The 18225-nt window shown below is 37.9% G+C and overlaps 1 protein-coding gene and 1 long non-coding RNA gene across 3 annotated transcripts in view; one reads left to right on the top strand and one right to left on the bottom strand.

Moving 5' to 3' along the window:
- Positions 1-8198: 8198 nt before the first annotated feature.
- Positions 8199-9608, bottom strand: LOC138410481 (uncharacterized). Its single transcript, XR_011243189.1, has 3 exons — positions 9468-9608; positions 8898-8953; positions 8199-8716 (listed from the first exon to the last, which is right to left on the bottom strand). It is a non-coding gene; the product is annotated as an uncharacterized lncRNA (long non-coding RNA).
- Positions 9609-9966: 358 nt separating this feature from the next.
- Positions 9967-18225, top strand: part of clcn6 (chloride channel 6) — an 89040-nt gene continuing 80781 nt past the window's right edge. The window contains exon 1 of one of the 2 annotated variants that reach the window (XM_069526671.1): positions 9967-10123. In XM_069526671.1, the coding sequence (XP_069382772.1) occupies positions 10052-10123 (72 nt within the window). In that variant the 5' untranslated portion in view covers positions 9967-10051. The remainder of the gene's footprint in view (positions 10124-18225) is intronic. The other variant, XM_069526672.1, reaches the window with a different exon arrangement.

Raw genomic sequence — 18225 nt, 5'->3', positions numbered from 1 at the left:
TGTCTTTGCACATTCAAAGTGACAGTCTTGTGAAAACACCTCCTACTTTTCACCATCGCTGTTGGTCGTTCGTAGTATTATAAGCAACCAAGTGCGGAGTAGACAATCTACTTCCTGTTCACACTGACCTGGTGTCATGATAAACGTTTATGTACCAGTCAGATACAGGCTACTTAACTGTTGTTAAATGTTTAAGATAAAAGTACTTGTTTGACCTATTATTCTATCATTTTATTCATCTACAATATGTCATTAGACCATTTATACTGAAGTAGCTGAGTAAGCAGCAAGTGAAGCTACAGTAAAATACATTATAAACTGTTTTATAAACAGAAATGTTAGATATATTGTGGGAGCTTGTTTCTCTTTGATTTGTGGTGAGTTACTGGATCATTTAAGCTTCTGAGAACTTCAGATGGAAAAAAAAAGCTTTAAACGACGAGAATTATTTTTCAGAAACAAAAAATGTTCAAAACCACTCGTAAAGTCTTTAACAACGTGTTTAACAGCTTGTTATATTATGTATTGTTTGAAATCTTCATTTTAAAGTAAGCTGTCAAATAAATGCAATGCAGTATAACATACAATATTTCTCTCTGAAATGAACAAGAGTAGAATTTTGAAGTAGTGTTAAGTGCTTTTATGTTGTGAAATAAAAAAGAAATATTGATATTTACAGTATTTGTATTTGTGAGTATTTTATGTGTAGTGTAAACTGTCCAGCCTGCAGAAGAGGAGTTATGTACATCTTGGGGAGCATATTCTTCTCTTAAGTGGAGAACAAAATATGCTTATTTAGTGTATAAGTATGTTTATTACTACACTAACAAACAACTAAGGCCAAAATATTGAAATCTACATTTTCTCTGTCTATTGCTACAATTTGAAGTAAAGAGGTGAGATCTTGAATCTGTCAATGAGTAGCGTGTCTCACACTGCTGAGCTGCGCTGATCACTCAGGCAGTGGACACTCCAAAATATGTTAACATGGGTGCCAAAATTATTCATAATGATCACAATATTGACTGAAATAATCATGATCATGTGACTGTATTATTCCTGCCAGTGTTAGTGGAGCGACCCACGGTGAAGATGAGTCTCTAATCAAAGGCACGTATCAACAGCTTCAGGATCCTCCTGCCCTCTGAGGAGTCTAGGAGATAGGCCATGCACGATACACCTTCATATGTCTGACCAGGATTAGGATGCTCCGCATGCAGACAGACAGTAGATGTTTCTCCACCTAATTATGTTCTTCCAAGATGTCCATTATTATGTGGCTAAGAGTGACTCTGAGTCCACATTTTTATGGTTAATCGTTTATTTATTAGAAATATTAATTGAAAATAAGAAATTTCCAGCAACATACTGATGCTGATAAATCACTATAATAAGCATAGATAATGTCTGAGTACAAAAAGGAAAGAAAGAGGAGAATTAAATAAGAGTGTAAAAGACAAAACACAGATATTCAATTTTTTTCAAAAAATAATAATATCAGACAGACAGCTAATTAGCCTTATAAATTGTATCGGTATATTTCCACCAACAGATGATTGATTTCTTTTCCAGTGGGATGATTTAAGAGAACTCATAATTCATGAGAAGAACAGGGTGAGAATAAAGAATGTTTATGTAGAGTACTGCTGGTTAATGCTACACCACCGACAACTGGGAATGATCTTCACCACAAAACCTCAACACACGGGGGGCCAACTTGGTGAGGACACTTTTTATGGATGTAGATCACACACCTGTGCCACAGATTTGGATTGCTCGATTATGGCAAAAAACATGATCATGATTATTTCAGTCAATATTGTGATCATTATGAATAATTTTGGCACCCATGTTAACATATTTTGGAGTGTCCACTGCCTGAGTGATCAGCGCAGCTCAGCAGTGTGAGACACGCTACTCATTGACAGATTCAAGATCTCACCTCTTTACTTCAAATTGTAGCAATAGACAGAGAAAATGTAGATTTCAATATTTTGGCCTTAGTTGTTTGTTAGTGTAGTAATAAACATACTTATACACTAAATAAGCATATTTTGTTCTCCACTTAAGAGAAGAATATGCTCCCCAAGATGTACATAACTCCTCTTCTGCAGGCTGGACAGTTTACACTACACATAAAATACTCACAAATACAAATACTGTAAATATCAATATTTCTTTTTTATTTCACAACATAAAAGCACTTAACACTACTTCAAAATTCTACTCTTGTTCATTTCAGAGAGAAATATTGTATGTTATACTGCATTGCATTTATTTGACAGCTTACTTTAAAATGAAGATTTCAAACAATACATAATATAACAAGCTGTTAAACACGTTGTTAAAGACTTTACGAGTGGTTTTGAACATTTTTTGTTTCTGAAAAATAATTCTCGTCGTTTAAAGCTTTTTTTTTCCATCTGAAGTTCTCAGAAGCTTAAATGATCCAGTAACTCACCACAAATCAAAGAGAAACAAGCTCCCACAATATATCTAACATTTCTGTTTATAAAACAGTTTATAATGTATTTTACTGTAGCTTCACTTGCTGCTTACTCAGCTACTTCAGTATAAATGGTCTAATGACATATTGTAGATGAATAAAATGATAGAATAATAGGTCAAACAAGTACTTTTATCTTAAACATTTAACAACAGTTAAGTAGCCTGTATCTGACTGGTACATAAACGTTTATCATGACACCAGGTCAGTGTGAACAGGAAGTAGATTGTCTACTCCGCACTTGGTTGCTTATAATACTACGAACGACCAACAGCGATGGTGAAAAGTAGGAGGTGTTTTCACAAGACTGTCACTTTGAATGTGCAAAGACATTCCCCAGTTTGTTTTCCACATATAAACAACGTAGCAGGAGATTCTCTGCTCAGACACATTCACAAGAACAAAACGGCCTTCCCTGTAATCAGTTCATTATGGCCGGAGCCTAAGTAAGAGGGCTGTGACAGAAATGGTAATTGGTCTGTATTTATATAGAGCTTTTCTAGTCTTGATGACCACTCAAAGAGCTTTACAGTACAATTTATTGCCATTCACCCATTCACACATTCATACACTGCATCTATGGGCAGCACTTTTTCTATGAGTGTGTAATTCTGGGTTCAGTATCTTGCCCAAGGACAGTATGGCATGCAGATAGAACCACCGACCTACTGGTTAGAGGTCCACCTCTCTACCCCCCTGCAGCCACAGCCGCAAATCACATATAAAATATGTATATAATAAAATGTATATAATCTGTGTATTTGTGAAAAGAGAAACTTATTCATGTGACCTAAATGTAATCATCTGTACACAAGTCTTGTGTTTTTGCTGGCAGCATGCTACAGGGCTAATGACCACCAATCATGCGTACAGATTTTCATTGATAGGAAACTGTCCATATAAAGTCATTTATTTTCTGTCATTGTCTTTGCAGCAATGGATACCCAGATCCTGATTACCTCAGCCGAGTTGAAGACGAACTGAAACTCAAGAGAATTGACTGAGTTTCTGTAGAGTTTATTATCTATCACATGAATGGACTAGCTCATGTAATCTTTTAAGTTACACTATTATCTCTGCAAATTTATGTACAAACATCTCCCATCTTAAAACCCACATATAAAGCAAAACATAAGACTACATAGAAGGGATAATTAATGTCATTTTAATGCCATTTGATGATTCATAAATAATGACCATCTCACAGCTTCAGATTTCTATTTTCCTGTCCTGACAGCCAATGTCCATATGTTTTAGGTATTTTTTTCCCATTCTTGTCATATATGTCGAGAACGTCTTGAGAGAATTTCTACAAATTTGGCACAGATCATTCACTTGGACTTAAATGTGACCTGATTAGATTTTGGTGGTCAACGGTCAATGTCACTGTAGCCTCACAAGCAAATTATTTTGTGAACATGACACAGTATCTCCGGAACACCTTGAGGGAATCATTTCACATTTAGTTGGACTCAAGAGTTAATTTATTTGATCCACTTTGATTCAAAGATGAATATGTTAGATTTCAGTGGCCAAAGGTCACAGTGACTGGAAAGAAAACATTTACATTTCTTTTATCATTCCTCAATGATTAATGATTAATGCTCCGCCTGCAGACAGATTTTGTATTACTGTTTTTTTAAATGATTTGTATGTAATCTACTATACTGTTTAATACTATAAAATATTGTTGAAAATGAATGGCTAAAACTAATGGTCTGTTTAAGGTAAAACTTTATATATGTGTAAGCGGTGTAATGTGGTGCTATGACAAGGCTACCATTGTTTTCTTGTTATATAGTGTTTATTTTACATGGTAACTTGTGCATCTAATGTTTTTCAGTTCATAGTGTTACTTCGCAGTATGTGAAGTACTGGTTAAATGATTTGTTCCTAAGGTCAATTGGTCAATTCAAAAGGAATTGACCATTAGGCCTGTCAGCTGTATCCCACTGAAGCATATATACCTTGACTAAAACCCAGGTAAACTTGATTGGGTGAATGGCTGTGTTGCTGTGTGCAAGCAATGCTGCCAGTAACCTTGGTGTTGGTTTCAGCTCATTTAGGTTGACAAATACACCCGGACAGAAATGAAACCACAGTACTTCAGGAGAGATGGTAATTATTGACTACCATGGTGGTGGAGGTTGGTTGCAATGATCTGCAGCATGCCTATCTTTATTGTGCCCATGCCTTTCCTCACTTCTCTCCGGCCTCTGACAGGGAGAGGATGACAAGTGATGGTAAATGGTTTGTATTCATATAGAGCTTTTCTAATCTTGATGACCACTCAGAGCGCTTTACACTACAGTTTGCCATTCATTGTCGTTCACACACATTCATACAGTGCGTCTATTAGCAGAACTTTTTTTTTCTATTCAAGGACACTTCAGCATGCAGATGAGGCAAACTGGGGATTGAACTGCTACCCTTCTGGTAACCGCTCTACCCCTCCACCATAGCTTCCCATGATCAGGACAACTTACCGCCATTTACTTTAAATGTGACATTACACATGTGACAGATCCCACGTTATTTTACATTTCTAATGGACATTTATATTCTGCATGTGCATGTGTTTGCTAACTTTCTGAATTTTTAATTGCTAAATGCACTTACATGAACAAATCAAGGCACATTTCCATTTTTACTGAAAGTATGTTATTAAGTCAACAGTGAAATTTACCAAAGCAGCTGCTGGGACCTTCCAGAATGCAGGAGGGGGAGGAGTGGGAGGGGAGGGAGGAGTGGGAGGGGAGGGGTTCTGGTTCAGTTGTAGGAGAGCCAATTCTAAAGGTTGAAATGTGTCTGTATATCTTAGCTTTAGCACTGTTGTTTTCAATGCTAAAACGGGCTAACGTTAAGTCAGTACGATTTAGCCTGATGATATTATGGCTCAAAAGAGTTCATGTAATTAAAGGAGACGGACGTCTGTGAAGAGAGAGAGAAACTGAGATGGTTGCTGGTGGATGGACCCTGCTGTTTTATTCTTCCCTGGATTTACGCCACTGTGTGTGCTGCCTGTGTTGGGATTGTGACTGCCATCACCCCTTTCTGTGACTGTCGTTGCCCCATTGCTCCTCGTTTTGGACCTGTGAGTATCGAACTGATATGACAATGCACATGCTTTTATTTTATGCTCTTGATTGAGTGAAGTGGCCACTCAGTTTTCAGGCCTCACCGCACCCGAGCATCACTACAGGCCTGCAACTAAGTTTCAAGTTGATCATTTCTGAAGTGGGCCCACATGTGATGTTTGTGAGTTAATTTACAGTTGATAGGAATTGTGTTTGTTTTTATTCAGAGACCTGTGAAAGGTAAAGATTTTATTTAACCAGTGAATTAAAGGGTAAATTGAGAAGTCAAAGGAACAGTTTAAACAATTTAAAGAGACCCTGTATTTTATTTTGTGCCTTTATTTTGTTTTGTAAATATTTTACTTCCTGAGAGGAATTCACAGCCTTTTCATTTATTTCCTATTGTAAATAAACACCTGTGAAGGTTTTGACTTTTAAAATACAGTTGTGGTGGTCTTTAATATTAATTTGAGGAATTTAAACAAAAGATAAGATTCGTTTCAAATATTCTTCTGAGATCATATTCATTTTTTTTTTTGTGTTTACGAACTCAGGCCCAGGAGATCTGGGTTACATAAATATAAGACTTCATTTGTCCAATTGTTTAATAAGGTTTCATTGAAAACCCGAGATAACAATTAGCACACATCCAGTGCTCACAGACAAAAATCTATGTCCTTATAAAAATCAATTAATTAGCTTAAACTGTACCTGAGTCTTCACCTGGAACAAAAGTTGTGTTCAAGGATCAATTTTAAAGTAAAAGTAAAATTAAAATAAGTTAATCATTGATTAGGCACTCCCATGCCCTTGGTTTATTATTATTTAGGGTCAAAGAATAACTCAGACTAAAGGTCCCATTCATTTAGATAACATATATAATCATATTCAAACCACTACTTCAGGTGATTTTCAGTTGCATAACCTGTGAGTCACCGCTTTTCCCACACTAGTTGGCTGCCTAATCACTCCTGGCCCTTTGCTACATACATCAGAAGGGGGCTATCTGTAATCAGCATGATCTTTCACAAGATCCATGAGTTTAATTAGCACAAAAAAAAAATGTTGTTAATAATAATAATAGAAAACAGTTCAACATATCTGAAAATAAAATATACAATTATTTGAAACAATATGAAATCAAGAGCAAAGTATAGTGATAAAAGGCTGTGTAATGTTTTAGAGTTTAATATTTAGAAAGTAACAAAATGTCCTTTCAGTTTGTCTGATACAAATACATTGTGTATACATCAATCTCTTGTTCTGATTCTGTTTGATGAGTGCATTTGATGGCTCATCAGATTTTTTTGGTAAATTGAGTGGATTTATTTTGAGAATACTCGAAGTGCACAGTATGACACTGCACCCCACATTATCACGGACAGCTTTGGAAAAGTACTAGTTTGCAGCAACGTCACTCACATGAGAAGATACTGTAGCTCTGTGCATCAAACAGTGTCAGGTCTAGGATATGATAAGCTTTGATACCATAAAGACTGGAACTGCATGCCTAGCTACATAGTGTAAATATTTTTTTTTTTTTAAACTCTAACACTGTCTGATTTACACATTACATACTGTGAGCTGGCTGGTAAACGAGCAGCCTGGAGGATTTAGTTTGTGGTAGTAGTTAGAGCTCTAGACTCTATTAAACGAACAGGACTTTTGAGCACACAGGAAGTGTTTGAGAATTTAGTTCAGTTTGTGATAGATAGATAGATAGATTGATAGATAGATAGGGAACCTCCAGCCTTAAAATAAAAAGTCATAACATTTTTGATCTGTGATAACACACCCTGACAAGCTTGACCAAATCTGAGACAGTCAAAGCCATAGAAAGTCAACTTGGATCCTTGTTCCTGTTTTACCCATTTAGTTTTTTATTTTTCTGCATCATTTGGGCCTCTGTCTGTGAGAGAGAGAGAGAGAAGAGCCATACAATCACGCCTGTTGTTATTCTTTGGATGTTTACATACTGAGTTCTCGTGCAGCAAAGCGCGCTCTCTGATCTCACCCCGTATCTGGTTTTTATTCCCCCTCACTTTATCTTTTTTTTATTTTTTTTTATGCTCAGCTGCGCCCCTCGATAAATCTTTTAAACTGAAGGTGACTGTGTGTTTAGTGAATGAGCTCCACCAAGTTAGATATCTAACGTTATTTTAAGTTGTTCAGCTCGCCAACCTATTTGGCTTGACTACGTTACTGTGAGTAACTTCAGTAATAATGTTTTATGAGATTATTGTTTCAGAAATAACGTTAGTGCAGCTGCTGCAGTGTGAAACTTGTTGAGCTGGACTTTATTTATTACCACATTCATTAATATTACCACAAACCTAGATTATCATACTGCAGGAACAGATTTATTGTGACGGAATGAAACGTGAACTTGTGACTCAGATATCCTGCACCCATGGATGTCCAACATAAGGAGACAGAACTAGACTCCAACAAGACTGAACACTGAGTCATCACTTCAGCACTGACTTCAGGTATAGAGTATAGACCTGTTTTCACAACTTACTAACAATTAAAGCAAAATATTGCACGAAATGCATGATGCATTACATTAAATATGCAATACTTTTAATGTGGAAGAACTCCATACTGCACATTCATTGTCTTGGTAGTACACTGTTTAATCCAAAACCATATTCAAATACATAGTTGAATATCCACAGAATATAAGGACACAGACTTTGTTTGAAAGTAGCATTTATCTCTGCAATAATGCCATACTTTTATGTTTCCTGTCATTTTATTAGGGATGGACGAACCTGAAGGACACAGCTGTGCTGACCGTGTTCTGTCTCTTATGGCAAAAAAGAAAAGAAAACACTGTTTTTATCTAAAGTTTATCAAATCAGAAAGTAAAAGATGAACATTGTTGTGATAACAGTGTTAATTTTACCAACGATAATGGATATAGAAATTGACTCAATATTATCCATGACACTTTGCAATGACTGCCAACTGTAGGCAGTTGCAGGTCATCTTTAGTTGAGGGAGGAACACATGAAGTGTTGTGCAGATGAAGCTTGTGCAGGTCGTCCTCATGTTGACCAGCCTGAAGCTGCCGATATCCACCATGTTGCTGCTGCCACAGTGGATTCTGAGGACATCAGGTGTTGCGGTGCTTCAAGGAATGAAAAAAGTCAGGTTAAACGATATTTTAGGCTGAAATCATTGCCACATCTGTAGATATTAAGGAACAGAGGAGAAACATGATTATTTACAGATATTGTACAATACAATAATTACAATACTTTTGAAACATGTAATATCAGCTGTGTTAAGCAACCAAGACTGGTACTTACAGTTTATTCTTTGTTCAGCAAGTGGAAGCACCACAGATTTCAGCCAAACTGATGTACTAAAAGAAATAAACATTGTACAAATATATAAAATGTCTTTCTACCACATCTGTAATATTCAAGGGTGATAATCTCTCACAGTGCTGTTGATAACAGTCCACTTCAAGTCCCTCAACTTCTCGCAGTGTTAAAACAGATACATATATAATAAATATGAGCACTGTTTACAACAGTGGTGTGTGGAGATTATAATCACATCTGCACTGAGTCTAATTCACTGTGAATTCCATAACAGGCTAAAAAAAAGAGGCTGTAATAGTAATGGCGGTTATACAAGTCTGTATCACATGCAGCTTATCAATATTAACTTATTAAAATTGCAATCAAATGACAAAACACAACTCTTCACTAAAGCTAGTTAACTTGCTTCAAACTTCATTAGACGTGTTAAATAAACGGCGAATTACCACAATAACATCAAAAACCACTTGAGGAATGTAAGTATATGTAGTATGATTATAATAATAAATAAATCAATAGGTTTTGTTGTTGTAAAGTTTCAGGGTAACTTACCTCTGTTCGGTTCGATGTTACGACCGCGACCATCCCGGAGCAACAACACCGCAACGCTAGCCGGTTAGCAGTCGCGGGTAGCATTTAGCCTAGCTCCTTAGTCTGAGCTAACCAGGTAACGATAAGCTCTGTGGGCGTGGCTCAGTTGTCATTCTTCACTCAGCCCACCAAGCATCCACTCGCGCGCCTCCTCTTTGCCCATTTATGGGTTAGCCAGGAACTAGGAGGAGTCAGGGCCCGGCAAGATGGCGCTGGGTGAAACGCCCACTGCGAGCCTCATTTTCACTCTTCAGAAACCAACGGGTGACGTCACGGACACTACCTCCATCTTTATATACAGTCTATGGGTGGGACGGACGAGGAGAGGTTGCGTTCAAATGTCATGGGAAATATGTCATTTTTAAAACATGACTTCAATGTTGTTGAATTGAATTATATTTTACACTCTAAGATTGGACTGATCAACAATTTGGATACATTTTCTTTAAAACTTGATGTACGACCTACCAATCTATACATTCCGTTTCTTCTAGAGGCTCTGATTATGACTTCATGCCCTGAACGCACCATGCACAACAACCAAGATGGCGTGTTGTGGAAACAGCGTTTTCCAATGTTGCTGCAGAGGAGGAGATACACGGACATCAGAAGAACTGGTAAGGAAACGTGTCGAAAATGATGGTTACTTTAAAATTATCCCTAAGAATATCTGCTGTGTTCTCCTCAGGTCCACATATTCTGTATTACATGCTCCACCCTGCTACTCAATGTGCTCTGTAATCTTGTAGCTGCAAACAGCAATTGTCATAAGTCCATTCACAAACTAATCAGAAATAAACCCTTCTTTCACCAACTTCCCCGCAGAACTACATTTTTCAATGTTTCGTTAACAAATAACTTAATAGACCAAACACCAATTGCAAACGGAGAAAATTGGAGATTAATTTATCTTCGAATAAGCTGCCACCCTCCTGAACACATCACTCCGATAATCATGTTGCTTATAATGTTGCTCATCAGTTTTTCAGCATATCGGAACAAATTCCTAGTGCTCAAAATCATCCTATCCATGAAGAGTGTGGTCGTCAAATCGTACGTATATATATATTTAGACAAAATAATCTGTTACCATTAAATGAAGAGGAAAATTAAAAAACAATTGTGTTGAAAAGTGCCATAAACTTGCCTTATCCATTACACATAAGTGTCATGTCACCAAAGCCTGGAACATTATTTTTGTAAAAAGCATTACAATTGGGTTAACATTTTTAGTCAATATCTGACTGTCAAATCACAGAAACCGAAATGTCATTTTTTTAAACCACATTTATTTTCAGTTTTCATCAGCGATCATAAATAATACCCTATTTGGAAAAAAAAATGCTAATTTCTCATGTCAAGTAAAATTAAGTAATTGCAAGTCCATCTTAAAGCAAGTGTTAAAAAGAAAATTTTGAAAAAAGTTTTGACAATTCTCAATGGTTTTTTGGTTAAAGGTCGGGGTCCAGACAAGAAGGTTTCTGGGTCTGGATGTAGACAGTCACCACTCCCCCTCTGCATGCACTTAAACATGAATGTCATATAAAGGCAGAGGGATTCATTTGACAACACATTACTGTCCGATTCAATGCTTTTTGTCACGTATATTCTAAAATATTAATTTGTAATATGATTGACATGCATATTATACCTTGAGTGAATTATATTAATTAATAACTTTAATTGATTAAAGCTACCTCAGGGCACCACCCTTCAAAGGAATGGAAAAGATAGCCAATTTATTGATTAAGTCTCATGAAATTACTTAGTCTTAGTCTAATAATAATGCCCAGTTTTTTTACCCGTCCATGAAAAAGGGGTAAAGGTCCTTTTTGATGTGCTGTTCAAAGTCCAGTGAAGTGGTCTTGTTGATTTGTTGTCCCCTGCTGTGCATCTGCTGGTCAGACCTTGTGTAGTGGCCAATTGCTTGTGCTGAAGTTCGGCAAGCTCTCAAGGTCGCTGCCTTTGGAAGGTTTTAGCAGTCTCCTTCAGGCAGGCATGCTTGAAGTTGGAGAGCTTGGGTAGGGAGGAAGTTTCCCTGGCTGGGTGGGCAGGAGAGGTACCTACTCCTCCGAGAGAGGTCAGTAGGAAAGGGATAGAGGAGAGGAGAGGGAAAGCTCGCCTTTTATTAGCCTCATGACCTCATGGGTCATGGGGCACACAGTGACCAATAGTGGTTGAGAGTTGTGTCCAAGAGCAGTTTTAACACCTATGTGTGAAGATGAAGCACCCTGGGAGACTGAGTTCTGGAAGCTCTCCTTTGTTTCCAGAACAAAGGAGACATTTGATCAGGCTTTTGGCTACACATATAGGCCCAACTATGGTTCACAAATACTATGTCCCGACACATCAATCATATACGTTGTCTTCACAGCTATCATTCAGTTCAGTATCTTGCTAAAGGACACTTCTGCACATGGAATGGGGGAGACAGGGATCAAACGACCAACTTTCTGGTGTGTGAGCGATCCCCTTTTACTCCTGAGCTACAAAAGGCTCCCGATAGCACATAGGCACTGTATGATCTTGTTGTGCTAAGTATGTACTTAATTCTAACAATAATTTCAGTTGCAACCACAATGGAAAGTTCACCTGCAGCAATCAGGATGAAATATAAAAACCTCAAGTGAGGTTTATTACAGTTTGCATCATTACAGTTTTTCTCAACAATTACACACACAGTTAATGAAACTTGATCCACTTGATCTTCATCATCACCTTCTTTGCACAACTAATTTTTTTCATCTGACATAATTTTTTAAACCCTCTTTCAAAATAAATTTCTTGCAAGTATCAATCTCTAATCTCTGTTAAGGTCCTCTGCCTATAAAAAGAATGCAACTCTTTGTACAATGTACAAAAGCTTAATAATTGACTGAAATATATACAGTATATTAATATGATCACAAGTGTTGGTGTTTGAGAGATATATTTAATTTTGCTGCATGTGTTTAACATTTTGTGTAGCATTTATCTTACAGATATTTTGGACAGTGTAATCTGTCATATTGAGTACAGATGTGGTATGTTGTCTAAATTTACAAAAGCCTGATTCATTTTGTTTCGAATAATTACAGTATAAGTGAGTTGGATGAACACTAGGTTCAACAGAGCTATGACTCTCTGTCAGTCTGGCTACAGTGCTGAAGAGAAACCTGGGGTTGTTTTTATTTCCCTCTATTATTACAGAGCAGTTTGAAGCTCTGGCATTATATATTTCGAGACTTTCCAGGCTAAGTGAATTTTAGCATACTTGTTGCAGCGCCACTTCCATTCTAGTTTTTTGAAGCTTTTTGAGCTAATTTCCTATGCTTTACAAGGTTCTTTTTTTAAAGCACTACGGAGTCTAGTGTTACTCGTGGTAAGTCTGCAGTGCTATTAACAAGATGATTGAGCTCAGTGGGACAAAAGTTTTTCAAAGACACCTCTGTTATATTGAGGCATGGTATTGAGTTAAATTTCAATGGAATTATTTCCATTGACTTTAGCTACAGTACAGAGATTTTAATTTGTATAATTAGTTAATCATTTAAGGATCTTTATTCTGTAGTATTTCTATACAAACGTCATATAGATTAAAACTCTTGTTAATGGTCTTGGTGGCTGTCCTGCTTTTGATTCTGGAGTAGGGAGATAAAGTCCTCGGGCCTTGAACCTTATTTTCTCTCCATTATTCCCACGATCCTGATACTGTTCTTTCTCTAACATAGCTCACAGCTCTTTACAGTGTGATGAAATCTCCGTTCGTGAGTCACATTTTGTGTGCAAGCCACCTAACTGAAATGATACTTGGGAAGAAGGAACTGACATAACAGCCTTATTTCCACCAACGCTGACCAAAAAAATCAATTGCAGGAGTTAACAGCAAGAGAAAAAAATCCTTGTTTACTTTTGGTTAATGACCAGCTCTGAAGGAGCAAGATGTTAATAATCTACTACAAGTGATATGTAAATGTATATATCTTATAGTTTTCTAGTCACCACTGGGTATGGCTGGTCATTCAAAATTGGTTTACAAAGGAGCTTTGTAGATGAACTGAATTTTAAAGATTGTAACTATATAAGAATGGATATGTCCTGTCCACATTGTTTTTAGCTGCGACTAGTGTGTGTGTGTCGCTGTGAGAGGTTGAAAGAGAGAGGCAAGCCAGAAGGGGTTGAGCGAATTGCCTCTGCTCAAGGAAATAAGATTTTACCTTTTTGTAAAAAAACAACAAAAAAATATTTTTGAACTTAGTATGTGAGGGCCACAAATAAATCAATATATGGGCACTGAGGAGTCACGTGATGCAGGCAGTGAAGATGGCGGCTTAGTCGAGAAGCTCTGCAGTCAAGGCAGCTTATTCATTTAAACTGAGGGCTACACAGTGTGTTATTTTTATGTCGAAGTGAGGCTCTGGATGAGGGCAGCCGGCCTCCTACACTGTGGGAGGCACTTATTTTATACAAAGATAAGGATCCATTAGACTGCAGAAGCTATAGACCGATTAACTTGATCGGCTGCGACAGTAAAATTCTTGCTAAGTATTGCCATCCTGTTTCCCCCATCGTTGACTGATTTGATCCAGGTTAATATTGAGCCCCTCCTAGAAGAATTTAAGACTGATATAGAACTGCTATTCCTTTCCCTCTGGGGCAAGGTCAATGTGATAAAAATTAATTGCACCCCCAAATTTAATTACCTATTACAGGCACTCCCGATGAATGTTCCCTCCAAAGATTTCAAGCAGTTCGATAGGCTATGCAACAAATTCCTATGGAATGATAAATGACCCAGGTTAAATCTGAAAAAGTTGCAGAGGCCAGTAGATCAAGGTGGACTGGGGGCCCCAAATTTGCTGTTTTATCATTATGCTTTTAGCCCTTAGACACATGGTGCACTGGGCACTACCTCCTGAGAGAGCCCCCCCATGGTTTGGTCTTGAGAGTCCTTAGTATAACCCACTCCATCTGATGCATTACACCACCACTACACTCACCTCCACACTGCAGCCTCCATATGGCTCAATCCTAAACTTTGCATAGAGAAATCACCATTTCTCTGGAGGTCATGGGTAGACAGGGGAATCTTGGTCCTTGGTGACCTGTATGAGGGGGGTACATCCTTTAATGATCTGAAGGCACAATTTCATCTACCCCAGCATTAGTTCTAGAAGTATTAGCAACTCGGACACCTACTGCTCCATACCTTTCGATCTTTCTCAACACCTCCCCCCACTGCAAGCTTCCTTACAGAAATAATGGAAGTTTTTGGTAAGGGTCACAAGCCTCAGTGTATTATTCAATGCTTCTAAAATGCTCGGACAAGGGCACATCTGCCATTAAATTGACTTGGGAGGCAGACCTCAATGTATCATTCACAGAGAGGGAATGGTGCAGGATCTTACTAAACTTGAAAAAGATGTCCAGAGAACTCAAAACGAGACTTATCCAATTCAAGATTCTGATTAGAGTCTACTGGACCCCAGGATGCTGGAGATGCCAGAACGGGGAGGGTACATTGATTCATATGTTGTGGAGCTGCCATAAAATCCAAGACTTCTGGTCTGAGATTCACAAGAATGTGATACAAATCATAGGGTGTGATGTAGGGCTGCACGATTATGGCCAAAATGATAATCACGATTATTAATGACGATTATTCATCATGTTAGGGAAAACATCTATATTTTTATTGCACTACTTTTAAACAAACAATATGTGAACAGTTTTCAGTGCAAAAGGAAACTTTAAATAAGAACTAGAAAATCTCTCCTGCCGAGACATTTTGAATGGGTGCCTTGTGCTCGTCGATGCCGGCGTTGCTTCGAACACAGAGACGCATATTATCCAGGTTTATGTGAAATCCAATTTCAGAGAGACATTACGTTTTGGTGGGAGAGAGAGAGAGAGAGAGATGGTGAGAGCGAAAGACATTTCTAAAAGCTGCTTGATTTCATGAACATGCATGATCCAGGTCGGTGAGAGACTTGACCAATTTCGGAGAGACAGAGAGAAACCATGTTGTAAGGTCTTATCACCATCCATGGCATTTAAATTTTAAAATTCAGCCTCCTTCAGTCTTCCTGTGAACATCCTGTAACTATTTGGGGGTATTATTTTGAAAATCTAGCATCTTTCAGGCTTCCTGAGAACATTTTGTAAATAATTGGGGTTTTTATTTTGAAAATCCAGACTCCTTCGGGCTTCCTGGTAAGGTCTTGTCATCATCCAGGACTTTTATTTTGAAATACCAGCATCTTTTAGGCTTCCTGGAAACATTCAGTAACTATTTGGGCGTTTTATTTTGAAAATCCAGCATCTTTCAGGCTTCCTGGAAACATTCTGTAACTATTTGGGCATTTTATTTTGAAAATCCACTCTCTTTCCGACTCCCTGGGAACATCCTGTAACCATCTGGGGGTTTTATTTTGAAAATCCATCATCTTTCAGGCTTGCTTGGAACATTCTGTAACTATTTGGGAGTTTTATTTTGAAAATCCAGCATCTCTTAGGCTTCCTGGGAACATTCTGTAATTATTTGGGGTTTTTATTTTGAAAATCCAGCATCTTTCAGGCTTCTTGGGAACATTCTGTTACTATTTGGGAGTTTTATTTTGAAAGTCCACTCTTTTTCCGGCTCCCTGGGACCATCCTGTAACCATCTGGGGGGTTTATTTTGAAAGTCCAGCTTTTTTTAGGCTTCTTAGAAACATTCCTTAACAATCTGGGGATTTAATTTTGAAATTCTAGCTTTTTTTACTCTTCCTGGGAACATTCTGTAACTATTTGGGAGTTTTATTTTGAAAGTCCACTCTTTTTCCGGCTCCCTGGGAACATCCTGTAACCATCTGGTGGTTTTATTTCGAAAATCCAGTGTCTTTCAGGCTTCCTGGAAACATTCTGTAACTATTTGGGGGTTTTATTTTGAAAATCCAGCATCTTTTAGGCTTCTTCTGAACATTCTGTAACTATTTGGGAGTTTTATTTTGAAAGTCCACTCTTTTTCCGGCTCCCTGGGACCATCCTGTAACCATCTGGGGGGTTTATTTTGAAAGTCCAGCTTTTTTTAGGCTTCTTAGAAACATTCCTTAAAAATCTGGGGATTTAATTTTGAAATTCTAGCTTTTTTTACTCTTCCTAGGAACATCCTGTAACTATTTGGGAGTTTTATTTTGAAAATCCACTATTTTTCCAGCTCCCTGGGAACATCCTGTAACCATCTGGGGGTTTTATTTTGAAAAACCAGGCTCATTACATGTTTCCTAGTAACATTCTATTACTATGGGGGGGGCTTATTTTCAAAATAAAGGCTCTGTACAGACTTCCTGGTAACATTCTATTACAATGGGGGGGGCTATTTTCAAAATAAAGGCTCATTACATGTTTCCTGGTAATATCCAGTTACTATTGGGGGGATGGGGGGGCTTATTTATACACTCAAACATAAGCTCTGTACATGTTTCATTGTAATATGGGGGGGTGGGGGGGGCTTATTTTCAAAATAAAGGCTTTGTACAGTCTTCCTTGTGACATTCTATTACAATGGGGGAGGGTTGTTTATTTTTATATTCAAAATAAAGGCTCATTACATGTTTGCTGGTAACATTCTATTATAATGGGGGGGGGGCTTATTTTCAAAATAAAGGCCCATTACATGTTCCTGGTAATATCCAGTTACTATGGGGGTGTGGGGGGGCTTATTTTTACTTTTATTTATATGCTCCAAAATTTAGCAAAAACCACCACCCTCACCCGGATTCGAACCCAGACTCACGTCACATGATCCAAGTGCCTTAACCACTGGGCCAAAGCGGATGGTGGCAAAAACTTTGAATCTAGTAAATTTATAGAGGAGACTTGACCTCTGACAGTCTATGGGGTTGCTATGGTTACTCACTGATTAGATGAGGAACACCTGCTGCGCGCACACTTTGGAGACAAAAACTGGTTTCAGACCAACCCTCAAACAAAAGCTTCTAACTCAAAATCTATAAGTCGTATCTGAGAAATGAACACATTGTGAGAATCACAAGACTTTCGCCGACGTCCACATATGTTTTTATTTCATAAGAGTTAAGAAATGAGACCGTAAGAGCGATTTAGAAATTTAGTTTTCTCATCAGGAATCTTTTTTGGTGATCTCCATTGAAGTCAATGAAAACGGTAGAGGGCGCTGCTCTAGCGCCACTCTTCAAACAAAAGCTTGTAACTCAAAAACTATAAGTCCTATCTAAGAAATGAAAACATTTTGAGAATCCCAAGACTTCCACAAACGTACAGATATGTTTTGGCGAGAAAGGGTTCAGAAATGAGACCGTGGGAGCGAGTTAGAAATTTTTCTTCGTATTTCTCCTTTTCTGACTTTTTTCCAAAAATTTACATGGGAGTCAATGGAGAGGTGAGACCGGAAAAGATTTCTCGGTAAATTGACTCAGCCTAAACTACTGAACCGACAGATGTCAGAGTGGCATGTGTGCGTAGGAAACAATCTCTATTTTCACCTGATGTGAAAATCATGTCTGTCGGACTCCGTTTGTGGCTAGGAGAAGTGTTTAAAGACAAAAAAAGTGGCTGAAAAACGCCCGTTTTGGCCGATTCTCTCTTTAGGGCGAGAGACCTTGAGTCCCATTCGTCGGTTTTGGCCGCGTTTTCGCGATTTTTGAGCGAATTATTGGACGAAATTCTTAGAAAAGTCATAGCACAGGATTCGACGTATTTCCGCATGTATTTTTATAGG

The sequence above is a fragment of the Paralichthys olivaceus genome, chromosome 6 (genome assembly GCF_024713975.1).
Source record: "Paralichthys olivaceus isolate ysfri-2021 chromosome 6, ASM2471397v2, whole genome shotgun sequence".
Classification (NCBI taxonomy): Eukaryota; Metazoa; Chordata; class Actinopteri; order Pleuronectiformes; family Paralichthyidae; genus Paralichthys; species Paralichthys olivaceus.
Note: the sequence above shows the minus strand (reverse complement) of the source record. Positions and strands in the feature narration are given on the sequence as shown.